Source organism: Cinclus cinclus, chromosome 16 (assembly GCF_963662255.1).
Source record: "Cinclus cinclus chromosome 16, bCinCin1.1, whole genome shotgun sequence".
NCBI lineage: Eukaryota > Metazoa > Chordata > Aves > Passeriformes > Cinclidae > Cinclus > Cinclus cinclus.
In genome coordinates this window covers 2,534,056-2,553,025 of record NC_085061.1, presented here as the reverse complement: position 1 = coordinate 2,553,025, position 18,970 = coordinate 2,534,056, and the positions used below count along the sequence as shown (strand labels likewise).

General features: G+C 50.9%; 1 protein-coding gene across 1 annotated transcript in view; it reads right to left on the bottom strand.

The window, feature by feature from the left end:
• The window catches only part of PEMT (phosphatidylethanolamine N-methyltransferase), a 39,910-nt gene extending 25,055 nt beyond the window's left edge, over positions 1 to 14,855 (bottom strand). The window contains exons 1-2 of the mRNA XM_062503750.1: positions 14,745 to 14,855; positions 12,321 to 12,428 (exon numbers count right to left, since the gene is read on the bottom strand). Coding sequence (XP_062359734.1) covers positions 12,321 to 12,428; positions 14,745 to 14,855 — 219 coding nt within the window. The remainder of the gene's footprint in view (positions 1 to 12,320; positions 12,429 to 14,744) is intronic.
• Positions 14,856 to 18,970: the final 4,115 nt, after the last annotated feature.

Below are 18,970 nucleotides of genomic sequence, written 5' to 3'. Positions count from 1 at the left end.
CAGGTCACCTCAGCTAACAGCCTTGAGTTGGGGAAACAAAACAAGCCTGCAGGTAAACAGATAAGGGTTTCACAAAGACTAGGTATGCTTTACCTCAGAGTTATCCCTCCAGATTACCTCCACATGAGCCTTTACCTTGAATCCACTCATGATAAAGAGTGAGATAAAAAATTTAATTTCTCTAATAGTGTTTATGTGATTTGTCAAAGTAGGATCTCATTAGCTGGCTGCAATGAAAACAGGCCCTTGCTTAGTGTATGCCAAGGGAGCCTGAGTCCATTGATGTTCCATGAGCCACATCCTCTCCTCTTCAATAAAAACAAAAATGACACAGAATATGGGCTGTATTTGCTAGCAATTTCCAACACAAAATCTGAACGCTTTCTCCTCAAAGCAAAGAGCTCATGATTTATGTCCAAAGAGCTGGAAGCTGAAGGTAGGTGATTTCAATAACCCAGAACGAGCTGTGTTAATTAATTCTGAGAGTGGGCAGGGGGAGCCCTTATGAACAGCTCTCTGAGAGTGAAGGGGAAGGGTGATGTGCTCCCACCACAGGGAATCAGGCTACACAGCCCAGCCCGACTTTCCCAGCCAGCAAATCCCACGGAAAAACTATTTGTGAAATAATGATTTCTCCAGAGCACAGCAAGGGATGGGGAAGGACCTTTCCAGTCCCAGCCTGGGATGTGGAAGGGTTGGACCAACAGTGGGAGGGACAGGCTGCATAGGGGAACAGGGAGCAGCTGGGACACACCCAGCTCTTCTAAACCATGAATCCAACCAGATAAAATAATCTCCTGAGATGAGGGAAAGGTAGAAGCTGCCCCTACACAAATATGTGGGGCTCTGCTGGAGCTCAGAGGGAAGGTAAGTGCTGCCAGATGAGTGTCTCGTGAGCAGAACGGTGAAGCATTTTGCCAGATTTCTTTTCATCTTCTGTGCCCAGATGACTTGGCTCACACTCAGCTTCCCACTGCACACAGTCCCCATCCAGAAAACCACAAGCCTTGTATTTTCACACGTTTCTCTGAAGCTCAGAGTGTTTTCCTTGGGGCAAACAGATTGGAAACAGGCAGCCCATAGCAGGCACTTTCATAAACAAACCAGAAGCAAAGGTGTGTGCCAGTCTCTTGAGTGACTGAGAACATTCTGCCCACCTCACATCCTGTATTTGCATGGTTTCTTTTCCTGTTGCTAGTACTCATGCAGCCCTAAATAAAGCAAAGCTGAGGAAGTGCCTGAAGTGTTCTACACAGCTGCTTTCACTGAAACAGGCTGTCTACCCAACAGACCCATTTTCAAACAAAGCGATCCAACAATAGCACTGACGATGTTTGAACTGGCATGGATTTAGGAAGACAAGCTCTTTGCTGCACCACACTGTCAGCAAGCACTCAGTACAAATGCCACGTTTTTTTTTTTTTTGTTTTGTTTTTTTTTTTTTTTTTTTTTTTTTGTTTTGTTTTGTTTTGTTTTGTTTTTTTTTTTTTTTTTTTAGGACTCCACTTTTACTTTCGCACCTCCATTCAGTTGCATTATTTCCAAATGAGGCTCTGGATCCCAGTGGATCACAGTGCTGAGGTCAAGTCCCTCTGAATTCACTTCAGCGCCTTGGGTTTGGTTTTAAATGTGGGGATAAAGCTTTATGTGCATTACCAAGCATCTATTCTGCTCTTCAAAGCTTTCCAACGCTGCTGCAAACCTCTAGTTCCAATTGTGATCGCTGTTGCAAATAAGGTCAGCCTGATTAAAAACCAGTTATTCTAGGTGGACTGAAAATGGTCAATCTTCAGCCAGCATGTGCTATGTAAGAAAAATCCTGCTCCTGAACTGAAACAAACCTTCACGGGCTCCAGGTAAAAGGAGATTGAGGTCACCTAACAATGACATTACTTGCAGCCTCTGATTCATTGCAAAGAGACCACGTAAAGCTATACTGGAGATGTCAGCTAAATCAGGTGTTTCTTTCTCTCCTGTATGACCTGTATTTAATTGCAGATACAGGTTCAGGTACCACTGTGAACAGCCAGTGTCCCCAGCCAGCCCAACCTGCAGATGTCACACTGCCTGCAACTGAAATCTGGGGCTGGATGCTGCAATGTTTCAATTCAGGCAATTACTCCAGGAGCTGTGGTCCACGGGAGTGAAAATACTCCAGCTCTGTTGTCTTAAAAGATTAAATCAGAAGCTCCAATTCGCCCAATGTATGAGTAAGAAGGAGCTGGCAGGAGAGAAGGGGATGGAAAAAGGCTGTGGGTGACAGCAAGCAGCAGCCTCTCAAGACACAAACACAGCAGCACACAAGCACCTGGCCCCACACAGAGGAAGATAAAGCAGCCAAGCCATCCCAGCACTGCCTGGATCCAGTTTTTGATGTAAAGGTTTTCAGGCCTGGGTATCATCTTTGCAGTTTGCTCCTGTTAATAGGTTTGCTTGGATTCCAGCTCAGCCCAGCTCATTAGCCACACCGCCGAATCCCACACTAATTCTGCATCCCTTCTACTGCTACAGATAAATAACAGAATTGCCTCCACGCAGGGGTTGTTTTCTTCCTCTCTCCCCCTAATGCAGGTCTGGTAGCATCTCATGTATCTGTTAATGAAGTCCATAATATCCAGAGTTTCTCAGCAAGTAAAAATTACAATCATTAGCCAGTGAGTGATGAGAGACAAAAACACCATTTCTGCCCAGGCTGGCAGTAGCAGTACAGCAAGTACACGTCCCAGAGAGCTGAGCCTGGCTCTCCTGTTATATGGTACCCAATGTTCTTCATTAGCACCTCTCTCTAATAGAGCAAGGCAGCGTCCTGCAGCAGGTCACAATTACACACAACAATTAATCCAGGGAGAAACAATGGCAGGCACTGCAGAGGAACACTTTGTAGTAAAAAAAAATGGTGGTAAAAAGATGAAGTGGAAGAAGAATAGGAACATTTTAAATCCCTGCCTGAAACCAAAAACAAGCGGAGGCACAAATGACAGCATGGTAGAGGGGGCATGGCTGATTTCCTTGTACAGAACTTCGTAGTTTTTGTTTTAAATAGAAAAGAAGCACAACAATCACTCTTTTGGTCACAATACCCCAGTGACCAGGACCAGCAGGTTCAGACCAGGACTTCTTGTGCTATTTGCAAATAACACACAAAGACGACTCAGCTTCTCCCAGAGCTGCAGCCACTCTCTTGCTGCCCTTTTGTGAAATTAGGGTTTAATTCTCTGGAATAAGTCTGTTAATAAGGAGTCCCAACACACCCATCCTCTGGACAGCGTGTACCCGCTCATCGCTCCCCCAGGAGCTGTGATGGGAGGGGGACAGGGAAGGGGGGAGAAAAAAATAAATCCATCTCAGAGAGCACAAAATGCAAGAGAAATCCAATACTCCTTCACAGAGGAGTGAGAGGTTGTTGGAATAGAGGGACTGGTTGCACTGGCCATGCTCAGCAAAGCACTGATTTTGTCTGGAAGGGCCTCCTGTCCTCTCCCAGCTGGACAGATCATGTTCCACACTCCGTGTTAAGCCTCCCCTGGGAACATTTCCCACCAAGGACACGCATGTTTGTGATGCTGCCGTCGTGGCAGCAACAATAGAGAGGGACAATGTGATCTTTATGTAACACGGGCTCTGTTCCCCTCTGCCTGGGGATGAGATGTTCAACACACTGGCACAACCAATAATAACAACCTGAAGGGTTAAACACAACCATCAGACCCCTCAGCCTTGCTGGTGTCAGCATTGGGGTTCCTCTGGGTGTGGATGGGTGTAAGCATGTGCCCTATGCTATCTGTTCAATGCAAGAAAAGTAATCCAAAAGCTGAGTGAACACTCAGTCATCCTCAGACTCTGTGATCTGCATCCCAGGGGAGCTCCTTCCCCCCCCTGCAGCCTCAAAGCCCAAAGCTGGGATACAGATACCAGCCCTGCACCCAGCACTCAAAGATTCTCACAGCCTTTTGCTCTACAAATTTCTACGAGAGGTGTGCACAGAGGTGGAGGAGACAGAGGCTGAGAAAGTCCTTCCAGATATGGATCTACTCACACCCACACCAGTGCCCAAAGCTTAATGGACACAGGAAGAAAAGCAATGCTCCTCCGTTGTGCAATGCACTCGCTTTGGCTTCTGGGTACATCAGTCTCTGGAAAATGACTGTACAACAAAATCTCAGAATGAAACTAATTCAACACTGCTCTCCAGCCTTGGGAATGAAATGAGTAAGTCTGCAGTCATTACAACAACGTCCTGGCAAAAATAAACAGGAAAGGGCACTCAGTAGGAATGCTTCACAGTTAAAAATACAGTATCTCATCTGAGGTCATTCAGTTTTTTATAGGAACAGGCATGCATTCCTCAAAGTGATCAGATTTGGTACTACTTCCTGTTACAGATGGACAGTCACAGACACATGGACAAGGTTCTCTTCCCCAGCCCAAAACCCCACCTGGCATGATGCAGATTGAGCATCTGCTATTGGGCTGACAGCTCTGAGGGAAGAGGCAGGAACTGCAACACCTGACTGCATGGGGGGGATTTGGGGTCTGTCTTCTCTTCACTCACCAAGATTGACACAGAGGATGACCAACCTTTTCTATCTAAAAGGCGCAAAGAAGACTTTCAAGACAGAGGTGGTCATGCTGAGCAGGAGGCAGGCACAGAGATGATGCTGGACAAAGGACAGGAGGCAAGAAAAGTGGGCAGAAAAAGTACTGTAAAGGATCATAAAAGCTGCATGTACACTTTCCTTCACAGAAAATGTCTTTGTGCTTTTATGGCAAGGAGCTGATACAATTACAGCTTCTTTTATAAGCGAAGCAGAAACCAGATAATGAGCAAACCTCCCACCACACAAAGGAGGTGACGAAGATGTTCTGGGAGCCCTGACGGTCAGGCTTCCCCGCAACAGCCAAAAGCAGAGAAAATTGCTAAAACCCATCTCCATTTCACCCTCTTCGGGGCTATGAGCTGTTCATAGCCTTTTTCTTTCCCAAAGTATAAAAAGAATCACACCAAAAATGTGCCTACACAGATAGCAGGTGAAAACACTTCAGCCAGACAAAGCAGAGTTTGAAGATGCAGACCTGCAGAATGAGCCCACGGCTACATCATCCCTGGTCTGGGGGAAGTAAAAAGAGGGAATAAAAAAAAGGTTTCACAAAGAAAAAGAAACAAGTAAAATATTGTTCAATCCAGGTGAGTTTGTACTTCACCACAGAGGTTGATGACTTCAATGAAACATGGGAAAGTCAAGAGTTCCCACCAGTCTTCCTGTCCTTGACCTCAACATCCACTGGACAAGCAGGGCAGTTTGATGAAGCTGTGTACAGGTATAAAAGCCTGGGGCTTCCAGCTTTTCTGGAAACCAAATTAACTTCCTAAGAAAGTTGTCCCCCATTCCTGCAGGGGAGCAAGCACAGAAGTTCACATGGCTTGGTAGGGAAAAGGAAAATTCAGGCAGCAGCTCCACAGACCTTCACCTGGGTTGGGGGTCACCCTCCAAAATCAAAACCCCTTGTCCTGTACAGTCAGTGAACTGCTGCTCCCATCCCTCTGCCACATATCACCCAACCCAGGCACACTCTTGTGTCCACAGCTCACGTCCTCCATGAATGAAAAAGATCAGCACCAGCCTCCAAAAATCAACTGTTTTCCCCTGGGTTTGGGTACAGGGGTTTTAGAGCTTTGTCAGGATCTCTTAGGAAGGGGAATGTAAGGGGGCTGATGCAGGCAGGCAGCCTGGGAGGCTTTAAAGCTTTAAGCTTTGTTGGCTTTAACTAAGATGAGGCTCCTAATATGTACAAGGAACCAATGTCCACCAAGCACTGCTGTGATCAGGCTGCTGAAGGATCTGATGCCTCAGGAGAGTAGGGATGTGGGATGCTCCTGCCAAGAACCATTTCCAGTTGCACATGTCACTGAGGTCATTAGAGAGGTGGAAAACACATGGAACGTTTTGCTTTAGTGATTTAATAATCTACTTTCCTACCCATTTGCTGCCGCCACGTGAGCAACTGGAGATGTGTCCCCTCTGAGTTCACCCAGGGGGGAAGAAATAGAGAAAAAAAGGTGGCATTTTCTTTGGGTTGCCATCAGTCTGCCACAAGCCAGAGTCAGCATTCCCACCATGAAACCCCAAGGCCTCCCTCCCCACCATGAGTCTCCAGACACGCAGAAGATGCAACTGCATCGTGACGGAAGTGCAGCAGAGGGGTTTACAGAAATAATCTCCCAAGAGCACCCAGCACACTGTGTGTCTGCATTTCTTCATCAAAACAGCCTATTTTGGGAGACCACATCCTTCTGGGAACTGGGCAGGCTTCTGCTAAACAGTCTGTGCCATGGCACAGCTGGAATAGACCCGGCTCATGTCTCTGATTGTGGCAGGGCCCTCCTGGATCCCCCTCTGCATCACTGACATTCCAGGGGTGGCAGTGAGTTTCTCCTCTCAGTAGCTCCCAGTCCCCAAGCGATCCACAAGCCCAGTGGAGCTGCCTCTTCCATGCCTCCCAGTCTGGGTAGATAAAACCACTTTCTTTTTTGCTTCCAGCTGCACCTCTTCCCTTGTCCCGTGAGACACAGGTGGTCACAGACTTGCTGTTTCATGAGCAGCACCTCATCAGCACGTGAGGAGGCTTAGCAGCAGGATGGCAGGAGAGGGATGGAGTGAGATGGAGAAGAAAGGGCCTCTTCCCTCTTCCAGGGTTTTCAGATAATCCTCTGATCCATACAGAGACAAGACTCTTAGCTTAATATTTTTTTTCATCTTTTGTGTGTGTACTAACTTACTCCAGCAGGGCTGCCAGCAGCCTGCAGTTTATTTTTAAAATAATAAACAAGAGAAGTCCAGTATATACAACAAAAAAACTGGGTTTTCAGAGAAGCATTCTGCAGAAGCTAAAAAAAGGAGGTTGCTTATCGGGTCAGCTGAGAGGTGAGAGGCAGATTCTGACCCTGGTTTTGAGAAATGCTGAGCAGGCATGTCGCACACCAGCTGGATCCCAAATTCACTCTAGGAACAAGCACAGAAATGGCTCAGCTTCCCCAGCACAGCCTGCCTTGGCAGGTACCCGTGCACAGTGGGTGGGCAGCTGCTGGAATGACTGTCAGCACCTCACCCAGAGCCCTGAGACTTGTGCCCAGCTCAACACACAGACAACGCATCTCAGCTCACAGCTGCCTGGCCAGCCTGGGCTCCACAATGCCCACACTACAGGCAGCTCAGCCTGCAGGGACATCATAAAAATATATTGCACAGCTACTTCAAGAGGATTTAGATGAAAACACCACCACCTCCAGCTGTGAGGCTGCAGGAAGCAGTGCTGGGACGAAGGATGTGGCTCTCCCTCAAGGTGACAGCGCTCTTAATTGTGCCACTCCAGCCGGCGTGCCGGAGGCTGCGACCCAGTTTTGGTGCTTGTTATGTGGCTCACAGCGGTGCCAACATGCTGGAAAAGCTAAATTTAGGAGATAAACAGGCCTGGTGTTACACACCCGGGCAGGAGTGACTCTTGTTACGAGAGCTGGAGAATCGATGCCATCCGCTTCCGCGTGTTACAGCGGCGCTGCAAAGCCCTCGCTGCCGGAGTGAAAGCGTTACCAAGTCACTTGGAATAAAATTGCCACTAAATGCTATTTGGGAAATGGGGGGGAAAAAAAAAAAAAAGGCAAATCCTCACTCTTCTCAGCTATTGTAGGAAATGAAAACGGCTATTGCTGCCTGGTAGAGAGTCCAATTATGAATAATGTGCGTTCTCTCCCTGCACAAAGGATGAAAGGCATCAGAGCTGGTGGTGACATTTTAAGACCGGAGATGTAAGAGCGGATCTGAGCCTCATTGCAAGCCCAGCTTTACCCCAATAAAGAAACACTTTCTGCAGTCAATTGCCTTGCAGCGTAGCTTGAAGCCCTGTTATTGATCTAGCATCTGTTATAAGCAGATAATCATCGCCGCTGTGCCATGGCTTCTATGATGGGGTCTAAAAGCACTTCCCAGAAGCTGGTTGAGGGCTGTTTTCTGCTCTCCCCTGTGGCTGCAGGAAGGCAGAGGTTTGTGGGGGAGCCCACAAAAGTCTCGCAGGTTGACAGAATTTTAAGGCCTGAAAAAACATATTGAACCACCCCAACTCATTCATCTCCCAGTTCCTGTAAACTTCAGGTAACTGAGGTTCACTCCCTGCAAGGCTCTGCTGCCATCCCAGCCCTCACACAGTTATTTTATACCCTGCAATTTCCTTTCCCCAGTGAGGTGCTGACACACCAGCATCAAGCCACAGCTCAATTCTTTCCCTCTCTAAGACAGGCAGTGAGAGCTGCTGAAATCTCCCAGCATCAGGCTTTTTTCTCCTGTCCCCAAAAGGTTTCTCAGACACTGGCTCACTGAGGTTTGAATCCTGACAACTCCTGAGCTTCCATCTACTTCCCAGCAGCGTGGGGATGTTTTGGGCCAGGCACCTTCCTCTGGGTTTAGCAAAAAGTGGTCAGAGGTAGGTGAAAACAGGCTGCCAGTGCTTGCAATCTCCCCCCCCCTTTCCAGTGCAAGCACTTCTTACCCACTAGGCAGATTCCTCCAGTCTCCAAAGAAGGAGAAAAGGATGGGAAATTAAAAATAAATGAACCAAGAGATACACATCCATCAGGAGCCAGGCGTTGTCAGCCCAGGTCCCTGTGCAACTAATTCTTTAATCAAAACCTCATGCAGCTTAAACGCTTGACAGAAGTCTAGAACAGACATCGTGTTACCCTGAACAGGAAAAGCTGCAACCTTGAAGAATAAAATCACTACCTTTTGGGGTCTATTTTCTTTAAAATCATGCTGAATTATGCCAAGCCTGTTCGTAGCTATGACATCTGAGGTTTCACCCTGCAGAGTCCTGTGAGACACACGGGTGCTTCTAGGGGGTGACCAGAGGTGACAGGAGGAGTGAGCTCTGGGGTGCCAGCTGAAGATGAGCCATTTCTAAATCGGTCCATGACGCCAAACCTAAATTTTTAAGAAGCTCAAATCAAGAAAAGATTGCTGATGGATGCACTCTCCACTTAAAACTCACTTGCGTGGTGATGGACGTCAGACTACCGGCCTCACAGCTATGCCTGGCTGCCACTGAGAGTGACAGAAACCTTCCAGCTTTCTAGAAAGTCCTCGTGTGCCAAGGCTCAGCCAGCTCTTTAGAGCCTCCTGCATGCAGGTTATCTGCCTCTCTTGGCTTGAAAATGTTTGTCCCTGAGGAGTTTTTATTTAATGCCTTCCTTAGTTACCAAGGGATGAGAAGTTTCTCCCATCGTTCTGCGGCTTTCCAAACACAGATGGGATTTATTGAAGTTCCTGCTGCTCTGGCCTCATTAACGTTTTATGGCACAGCTCCAGAGATGTGCCTGCTCCTTGCTGGGTGCCCCTCTACAGCCCCACAGTGGCTCAGGCTGCACTGAACATCCTTGGGGAGTTTTAAGTGATTTCATTCCCAAAATGGCTCCGCTGCTTCCTTTTGAGACCTCACCTGCACCCTGCCTCCTGTGGGACCACAACTCCCAGCAGCTCCTCTCGTAACAGACATGGTGGGTGAGAAAGCAGAGACAGCACAAGCAGGAGAGAGGAAAAAAATATGGGAAAAACTAGAGAATAGTGTAGGAACACATTCAGGCATGGACTACATAACCTGTCCAGGGACAAGCAGGACTTTAACTGGAACAAAGTGGGTAGAAACAGAAGACAGGGTGCAAACCCAGGGTTTGGTGAGGAAATGCAGCAGGTGGCCCTGGGGAGACATTGCTAGTACCCTCCTGCACATGCCTGCAGGGAGGAAGGTGGGAATTACAAGTCCTGAGGCCTTCCGGAAGAGCTTCCCTCCCCTGTAGAAAACAGGAGGGAGCATCAACACAACTCAGCTGGAGTCTGCAAATTGCCCCATTTAGGCTCTGGTCTTCAAAACTGCTCTTACCCAAAGCACATCCATCAACCTGACAAGCATCACGTTTTTCTCCCAAGGCCGCACTCCTCCACAGCCTCCAGAGTTGGTGCTTCATCCCCAAACTCTACAGGTTTTGTCCCAGAGACATGCCTGGTGCACACCAGGTCACCTTGCTATCATCAAGGCCTTGGAATGTGCCTCTCCATGATACAAGCACTGCATGGAGCTGGGTTTTCCCCACCACATTCAGAGGCACTGCACAGCAAGGACAACCCAGCACCAAACTTTGGAAGAGGCAGACCTGGCTGGAGTTCAGCAGAAACAGGGAATTAAGACACTGAACTAAACCAATGCATCCCCACCCAGTTTCTATCCAAATCGGGAATTTCATGCACAGGAGGGATTTTCACCAGTGTCCCACATTAGTTATTAAGCAGAGAGAGCAAAGAATGCTTGGCACTGTGCAGAATTCCAGTCTTTGCACTGAAGCTCTTGGAAACCCAGAGTAATTCAGATGCAGAAGCAATCTCAGCTTCTGGGAAGGAAACCAAAAAGCCAAGGACAGAGAGAGTCTGTGTGGGGAAGTAAGGAAAGAAAGAAGAGCTGCTAGCTGGGTGCAGGGAAGGGACAATGATCACATGGATAAAAGGATGGGGAGGAGGTAAAGGAAGCAGGTCAGGGAAAATCCAAGGATAGCCAGGGCCACTCTTGATGAAATGTATCCAACAGTGGGGGCTTGTTTAGGGACCCACAGACTCCCTGCAAGAGCCTTCCAGCATTGCTTGGTGTGAGCCACACACGGGGACTGAAAACACCAGGGAGATGCTTGGGGGCTTGGGCAGAGCAAGGACGGAGGCACAGGGACTGCAAGATCCAGCTGGGGAAACACAGAATGCCACGCTCAGAGCATCCCCAACACCTAGCTCAGGCTGCTCACTCAAACCTCCTGCTCCCAGGCACAGCCCTGCACGTCTGGCTTGGAGTGCCACCTGCTGCCAACGGTGCTGCTCTCCAGTCCCTGCGAGGGGACAACAGCAGCGCAGAGCAACAAAACCTCCTGCTCTTACATCGGCTTTCCCTGTCCTTTAACAGCAGCCAAACTCCTGCTCCAAAAAGCAACACTATTTCCCAAGCTGCAGGCGTCCCACGAGTTGCAGGCATAGCAGCAGATGCTAATAAAGTACTTTTTTCTTTGCCTTTCATGCAGTTTCTCGCTGGAACCAGCCTCTCCCCCCAGAGACCACATCCTGAATCTTCTTGTTCATTGATTCTTTATGCTAAATGATGACTCCGCAGTCGAAATAATGTGGCATATTCCAGCTCGCATTTCAGACACCGTGAGACTTTTCAATAACAAGTTGCATGAAAAATTAGGAAGGCTGCAACAAAGAGCTCCAACAGAGGTTTCCAAAGTGACTCACAGCCAGTAGAGCCTCCCTTTTCCAAAGCCCAGCGTGAGACAATCTCTGGAGCCCCCGCACTCAGAGAGAGAGAGGAGTCCTCCCCCTCTGGAAAAATAAGGCCTTTTAAAGGAGAATTCTCCAGGGAGAGAATCCCTGCAGGGAGGTTTGGCAGGCAGATTTGGGAATCATGGCTGAGATGACATCCCATTCCCAGGAGTGCTTACAGGAATGTTTTACCCCAAGCCTCAGCTGTGCTGCTGAAGGTGCTGCAGGGTGGGAGTCACCTCATCCTGCAGCCAGCCTGGGCTTCCTGCTTGGCATATTGGCTCTGGAATGCTCCAGAACTGGGCTAGCAATGATTCCTGCTGGTTTTGCAAGGAGGCAGCAGATCCCAGCAGTAACAGGCAGTGGAGGTTTCTCCAGCCTTGGCTCCTAAAGCACTGTGGCAGCCACAGCCAGAGCAAACATCACCCATGCACAGGTATCCTGCTCCTCCTAGGCCTGCTGCCAACCCTGCAGCTCTCTGCCAGGCTTTGCAGCATGGTGGAGGAGGAATTTTTTCAGGCCAACTTTTGGCTGTTTTTGCTTCCTGCCATCCACACAAACAGCTGCCAACATATTTCAAGGGGAAGCAGCAGGCAACATATCCAGTGCAGCCACCCTGATGGGGATTAATGCCATTCATGCTCAGTCCCAGCAGTGAGCAGTGCCTGGCTGCTGGGTGGGCCATGTGGCTGAAGGATGGGCTTGATTGCTCTGCTCCCTCTCCCAAACTCAGCTCCCAATTCCTTCTGTATCCTGTGCTGGCTCCCACTTTCACCTCCTCTGTGACAGCCCTCACAGTCACCCCCAGCCCCAGGAGCTGCAGCTCAGCTCCCTGCTCATCCACTCCTAAGGTCTAATTGTGCACAGGACCCCCAACCAACCCAGGAGATTTCTCAAGAGAGGTTTTCCTCCCAAAGGGAGCTGGGAAAGGAAGGCTGAGAGTAAAGGAGCAGCTGGCACAAAAGCAGCTCTTACCACATTCCAGAAGAGAGGGTTGAAGGCAATTGAGAGGACAGCCACAATGAAGCCAGTGTCGGTCACATCCACGTAGCCAAAGAGCTGCACCATGGCTGCCACATCCACCTGTGGAAGAAGGGATGGTTACTGGAGTGCACGTTCCCACTGGGACACCTCACCTCAAACCAAACCCACCAGCTGCCCCAAGGGTAGATGAACCTTTCACTACCCTTAACCAACGTGTTGTTACAACTTGCAAAATTCTGTGTGAGGGTGCAAAGTCCAGAAGGATGGGGATTTCTCCAAGCTGCACACCCCCAAACCTCAGGAGCCCCACACTCACAGCCTGTGAGAAGGACACAGGTTCAGAGGTGACACTGCTTCTCTGAGGACGAGCACAGCCCTCAGCTGCCAACTCATGAGTGTTTTCAGAGAGGGAGCACCATTCCATAGCAACTCAGTGTCCCTTGGGACACAGGGATGCCAGTCTGCATGGAGCCCCCTAGCAATGAACTGTGTCAGCTTCAAACTTGTCTCCCATAAAGTCAGTGATGCAAACCCCCTCCACAGCAAGGAGGAAATGCATTTCCACTGTAAGGAGCTGTAAAAATATTTCCTGTCTTAATGACAACAACAAAAACCCCTTAAAACTCGCTGTTCATCTTTTAGGAAAGAGAGATTCTTCCTCAGACGGCTCCCTGACATTGTCAGCACTTTTACGTGCAGTAAACCATGCTGCTTCTCCGTCCTCACTCCCTCTCCCTGTGCTGGTATTTGATGAAAAACAGCGTCTTTTTCTTTTTTTTTCTTGGTCAAAACATTTGAAAACAAGAAACAAAATAGCCCAGCCCTCACTTGAAACAAAACCAAGACAACATCGAGATGTGGAAGGTTTTTGCTTCCCCAACACAGCTGTGTTTTCAAGTCCTTTGGATGCCAGGGGACTGACACAGCTCAAAAAGGTATCAGCTCCACCTCACCTGTCCGGGGACAGAAATTCCCACTGGCTCCTCACAGACTCTTGAAAAGAACCAGAGCCACAATGTCATCCATGGAAAGGAGCTGGTAAACCCAGCACCCCTCCTAGCCCATAGAAAAGACTGTGGGAACAGCTCCCATGCTGGCCCAGAGCACATCCAGTTGCTCCAAGTCCCTCCTGCCTAGCCATGACTGCCCAAGGTGCAAAGTGCAGGAGCAAAGACGGTACAGCCCTGGGGAAAGGGGGGATCCTCAGGGGAGTCCACTCTGCCCTCAAACCACCACTGCCACAGATCCTCCAGGCTCCTTCATCCTAGCCCTGGGGACACAGGCAGGAACAATAGGGACAGCCCCCATGGCCTGATCCAGACCCGTCTCCCCTTATTCCCACCTTCCACAGCCTCTCCTCTCCTCCCTTCTCTCCCGAGCAGCCCTTCCCCACCAGACCTAGTCCCTCCAGACTCAGTCCATAATCCAAGCAGCTGCTGGCACCGGGGCCGAACTGTCTAATCCCGCTTCAATTGCAAACCCGTGGGACCAGGACAGCTTCTTTCCTCTCGTTTTGTACGGTGCTGAGCACAGTGCTAGCACGGGCTGAACAAAAGCTTCTTGACCTACTAAGTCCTGGCAGGCACCATTCGTTAACGTTGCACTCACCTTCTTTTCTCCTGCTCAACAACGAAATTCGCGGCTGCCAGCGGGAAGCAGATTGGCCTGTGCCTGGCGTGTGCTTTTCGGGATAAAAGGGGAGCCCTAATGGGATGAGCTGTCTCTGAGAGCTGCTGGGACAGCCACGTAACAGGCACAGAACATTCAACTTTGCCCTCTCCTTCACGGTGGGGGGATCAATGACCGTGGCAAGCGGTGCCCGTTTGATCACAGCCCCAAAGTCAAGGAGGGTGGGAACAGCATGGGTGAGAGCTGTACGGGCACCCAGGTGACAGCTGCACGGGCACCTGGGTGAGACATAAACGGGCACACGGGTGACAGCTGCGCAGGCACTCGGGGAACAACAATACAGGCACCTAGATGAGAACTGCATGGGCGCACGGGTGAGAGCTGTATCGGCATCCCAGGGAGAGATGAATGCATACCTGGATGAGCCGCATGGGCACTTAAACAAGTGCAGAGGCAGCCGGGTGAGCCGGTGGCAGCACCCCCGGGCATTCCGCGCAGCGCCAGGGCAGTGCCTGCCCTCCTGCTCACACCGTGCCGTCCGGGCTGAGCTGAAACCGGGTTGGGGAGGGCCGTGGGTGCACCTGGGGAACCGGGGACCGAGCATCCCGAGGCCTGCTGCACCTGCGGCATAACCCGGGGCGGGGTAGGGGGACGATTCCCGGCGGATCTACCGAGCCCCGCGGCGGCACCGGGAGGGTTGAGGATCCATCCCCGGGCTCTCCCTCGCTGACCCAGGCCGGGGCCTCCCCGGGGCCGCCCTCCCGCCCGCTCCCAGCCCGCCGGTACCTGGCCGTAGTCCAGGCCGCCCAGCCCCTCGCAGCACTCCCGCGGGAAGCGCCGGGCCCCGCCCGCCGCCGCCTCCCGCCGCCCCGTGCCCGGCCCGGGCCGCCCCGCCATGGCCCGGTGCCCCCGCCGCGCCCCCGGCCCGGGCCGAGCGCCGAGCCCGCGGTGGCGCTGCCGGGAGCCGCGGTCCCGCCTCCCCGGGAGGAGCCGGGCCCGGAGCCGCGCCGGGCCCGGGGCCTGCGGGCCGGGACAACGCTGAGCTCGCCGGCGGCCCGGCCGCGTCCGCTGTGGGTGCGTGAGCGGGCAGGGCCGCGGCGGGACGGAGAGAGGCCCTGCGGCCGGGGCTGGACTGCGCCCGGAGCCCCCGGGAGTGGGATGGCCCTGGTGGGAGAGAGAGCGAGACCCGAGTGGGCAGCGCTGCTGCGGGGGCAGAGGCGGGCACTGCCACCCCCGATCTGTCCCCTGCCAACTCCCGTGCCTTCCCCTTGCCTGATCTCTGCCCATTGCCTTTTGCCCAGAGAAACGGAGTGGCTGCCCCATCCCTGGAAGTGTTCCAGGCCAGGCTGGACTGGGCTCGGAGTAACCTGGCCTAGTGCAAGGTTTCCCAGGCCATGGGTAGAGGTGGAATGAGATGATCTTTAAGGTCCCTTCCAACTGAAACCATTCTGTGATTCCATGATTCCTGCCCATCTCCTGCCCCGTCCCAGTTCAGTCCTCGCACCAGCTACAGTGGCTCCTGGCACAGGAAATTAAATGTTGCTGGACCAGTATAAGTCATTCAAGGGCAAAATGTAAGGCCAAGTCTAAATGTATTTTAAGGACAATTCACTGAAGCCTTCTCCCTTCAGCCAGTACAGTATATATATATATATATATTTTCTTTTTTTTTTTATTGCTGTTATTATTACTACTCATTTTTCTTCTTCAGTCCTCTCTATGATGTTTCTGGTTGGTGCAGCTCATGGGCTACAGTCCTGGACCTGTCTGGAAGATAGGGTAGTATCATCCCTGTAGGTCCCTGAGGATCACTGCTTTTGCAGATCCTGCTTTTCAAGGAAATAAATTTTATTTGAAAAGGAATTTGGTGTGAATGAGCTGCAAGTGTCCCTCCCAGAGGTCTCATGGAAGCAGGGAAGGGACAGGATATCTGACTACTGGTGTGCCTGGAAGGCACCGAAAGTGTGCATGAGTGATGGCTCACTTGAAGCCCTCCCCACGAAAACAGCATCTTTGGAGGATACACTTCAGCAAAACCCAGGGTTTGGCTCCATGGGAAGCCAGCCTTCCTTAGTTCTGCTGCTCCAAACCCCTTGGTGCACCAGCACATCCCCACATCCCCACCTGCACCATCAGCTCCAGCACTCGGGATGCTCACACAGGGGCCCAAGGAGCACATTTGCAGTACAAACCGGGCTGGTTTGGGGTGAGACACACACCGAGGCACTGTGGGTGGAAGCAGTGTTCCCCATGGATGATCTCCAGCTGCTTCCAGCCTCTTCTCCTCCACACTGGATAATTTTGCTGTGCCAAGTGTGTAATTATCGCCTCTGCCATCTCCCGGGCTGGGCCGTGGGAGCAGGTGGGAGGATGTTTGTTCTCAGTCCCACCAGCTGGGTGCTGGGAGCAGCAGGAGGGGTGATGGGGATGTGGTGGTGGAAGGTGGCTGGGAGGTGTGAGATGCTAACATCCTTCTCCAAGAGGAATTAGCAGGGAGAAACCTCCAACCTGTCCTCCCAGCTGCAAGGGAAGGGTGTCCTGGTGATGCCAGCACTTCCAGCTGGGGAAGTACAAGGATGCTGTAGTACAGTGGGAGGAGGAATGGGTCTGGCTGAGGGATGGATGGTGAGGAGATACAGAGGGATGAACTGTCTCACTGGCTCCTCATTCAAGGTCAGCAGAACTGGGCTGCCATGGAAACATCTGTCCTGTCACCCCAGTGAAGGCACATGCTGCAGAATCCAGTGTCCTGCCACCAGCTCAGTTGTGTTTAGGACAGCAAATCACTCTTGAGCCTCCTTGCCATTTCCACTGCCAAATTCCCTGTCCATGGAAGTTTTTCCGTGTAAGAGGGAAAGAAGATGTTTCTGGAAGTGGGGCCCCTCCATGCTGGCCTTCACCCCACCTTGGACACAGGAGACAAATAGGGCTTTCTGCAAAGGCTGGATTTTATGTGCCCATCCCTCCCGTTCTCCCAATGGCATGCCTTTAATCCAACTCTCTGAGCACCGAGTTCAGGAAGAGGATATTGCCCTCATCTTTCCCAAGTCCTTTCTCAGCATGAACTCCCTCAGTGCCCTTTGAAATCCCACCATGGTCCCAAGAGGCCCCCGATGAATATGGAGTTGCATCATGGCGAAGGATGCTGAATATGTGTTAGCAGGACACTGTGGCTTGGCAAGATGCAGTTTGTTCAGGAGCATTTCAGATTTCAAGCACAACCCGGGAAATTCCCCACATGTGGAAATCTAGGGCAGGGAGCTGTTGGGTGATTTTCCCTTAGAAATGGGAAAACATTGATTGGGAAATTGCAGTCCAGTAACTTCAGCACAGAGGGACAGGTCTCCTTACAAGACCAGGAAAAATTTCCAGGCCAGATGATTGGTTTTCTTGCTGGGAAAATAAAAGACAAGTCTTGTTCCCATTCCTTTTTCTCCATGTCTCTATGTCATGGTCCCCATGTTCAAACCTGCCCTGAAACACAGCTAATCCTGTGGGTTTGGCCCCTGCAAACCTGCAAGGGCCTGTGCTGATGGATCATGGAGATCAAGGACAGAGCATTGAAATGTGTGGTGAAGAACAACAAATAATGCTGGAGCACACAGCCAAAACCTTGGGGAGAAGCAGCAAAATTTCAGCTAGTCCTGTGTCCTCCATCAGATAATGTACTGTCACCAGCAGTGTAATGCTGCAATCCAGACCTGCAATCCTGGTGGAAATCCTCTAGTGTTTGTGCTGGAGGTTAGTTCTATTTATTTTCTGATGAATGATTTACTTGAGTAATTGGCACACAGCTCCCCTATTACAGATCATAAAGAATTAATCACAAGATTTTCAATGCTCCCCTATCAATTTTATTAGGCTTGATTGAGCGCAGTGGATTGGGAGCATATGGTATGTGAGGCAGACTCTGCTCCCAGTTACACCCTGGTTATGCTGAGGACTTGCTCAGCTGCTGATCCATGTAAATCCAGAGAGACAGCTGCTCCTTTCCTCCTTTCCATGCCCCCACTGTTCCTTGAGTTCCCTTAAATACCCAGGGATACAGAGAACAACCAACACCACCTCCACATACCTAAATTCTCCAAAAGCCTGAGACGCTCCCAAACTGGAAGCCAAGCTGGGTAGAGGATGCTTTGCTTCCAGCTCGTCCATGTCTCAGCATGAGCCAGAAACTGGAGCCAAATGCTTGGGAGCTCAAGATCTGCCCCTGCGAAGGGGACGTGTCACGGCGTGGGAGGCTTGTCACTGGTGAAAACTGAGGATGCCTGTGCTGGCGTCAGGGAGTCCTGCCAGCCAGGTTTGCCCACGGGAGATGCTTTCTTGGAAGAGTTGGCAAAAGGAAGTCCTAACACCTGCAGGAGCAGGATGACACATCCATGCCCTGAACCAGCAGCACAGCGTGATTCCCTGGAGCAGAAACCTCCTTAAAAGCCACGTCCCCTGTGTTGTTCCCCTCGTGCAAAGAACCAGGAAAACCTTCAAAATTTCCATGTGGAAGGCTCACAGTCCCTCCCTTGCTTTTTTGCCTGTGGGTGTTGTTAGCATGCAGAGTCATGATTTCGGGGAAGGGGATGGTGCAGGGCCCTGCTCCAGCTTGTGGGCAATGCTTACCTCAGTGAAACTGCTCCCAGGAACACCAGTATCTCAATAAGTGTTTACAGGAGGGAACGGGAACTTTGGGAGTAGATGGAGCTACTTGCATAAGCCCAGCTTATCCTGAGCTAGCTATCCTTGCAAAGCAGCCAGTCTGGCTCAGCTTCAACCCCCATCCCCATCTGCTGCCTTGAGCAGCTGCATTGAAGGGCATCAAGAAGTTATTGCCAGTAACTGTTGGCAGGAGCCAGTATGGAAACCTCCCTCTGGGGGAGCTGACCTGGGGAGGAAAATCAGGAATTCAGCTAGGACAGAGCAGGATCTGGCTATTACAGTTAGAACATTTTGTATACGTACGGTCGTGGTTCAGGAGCAGGACTTTGCACAAGGGTCTTGCCCGGCTTCAATGTGCTCAG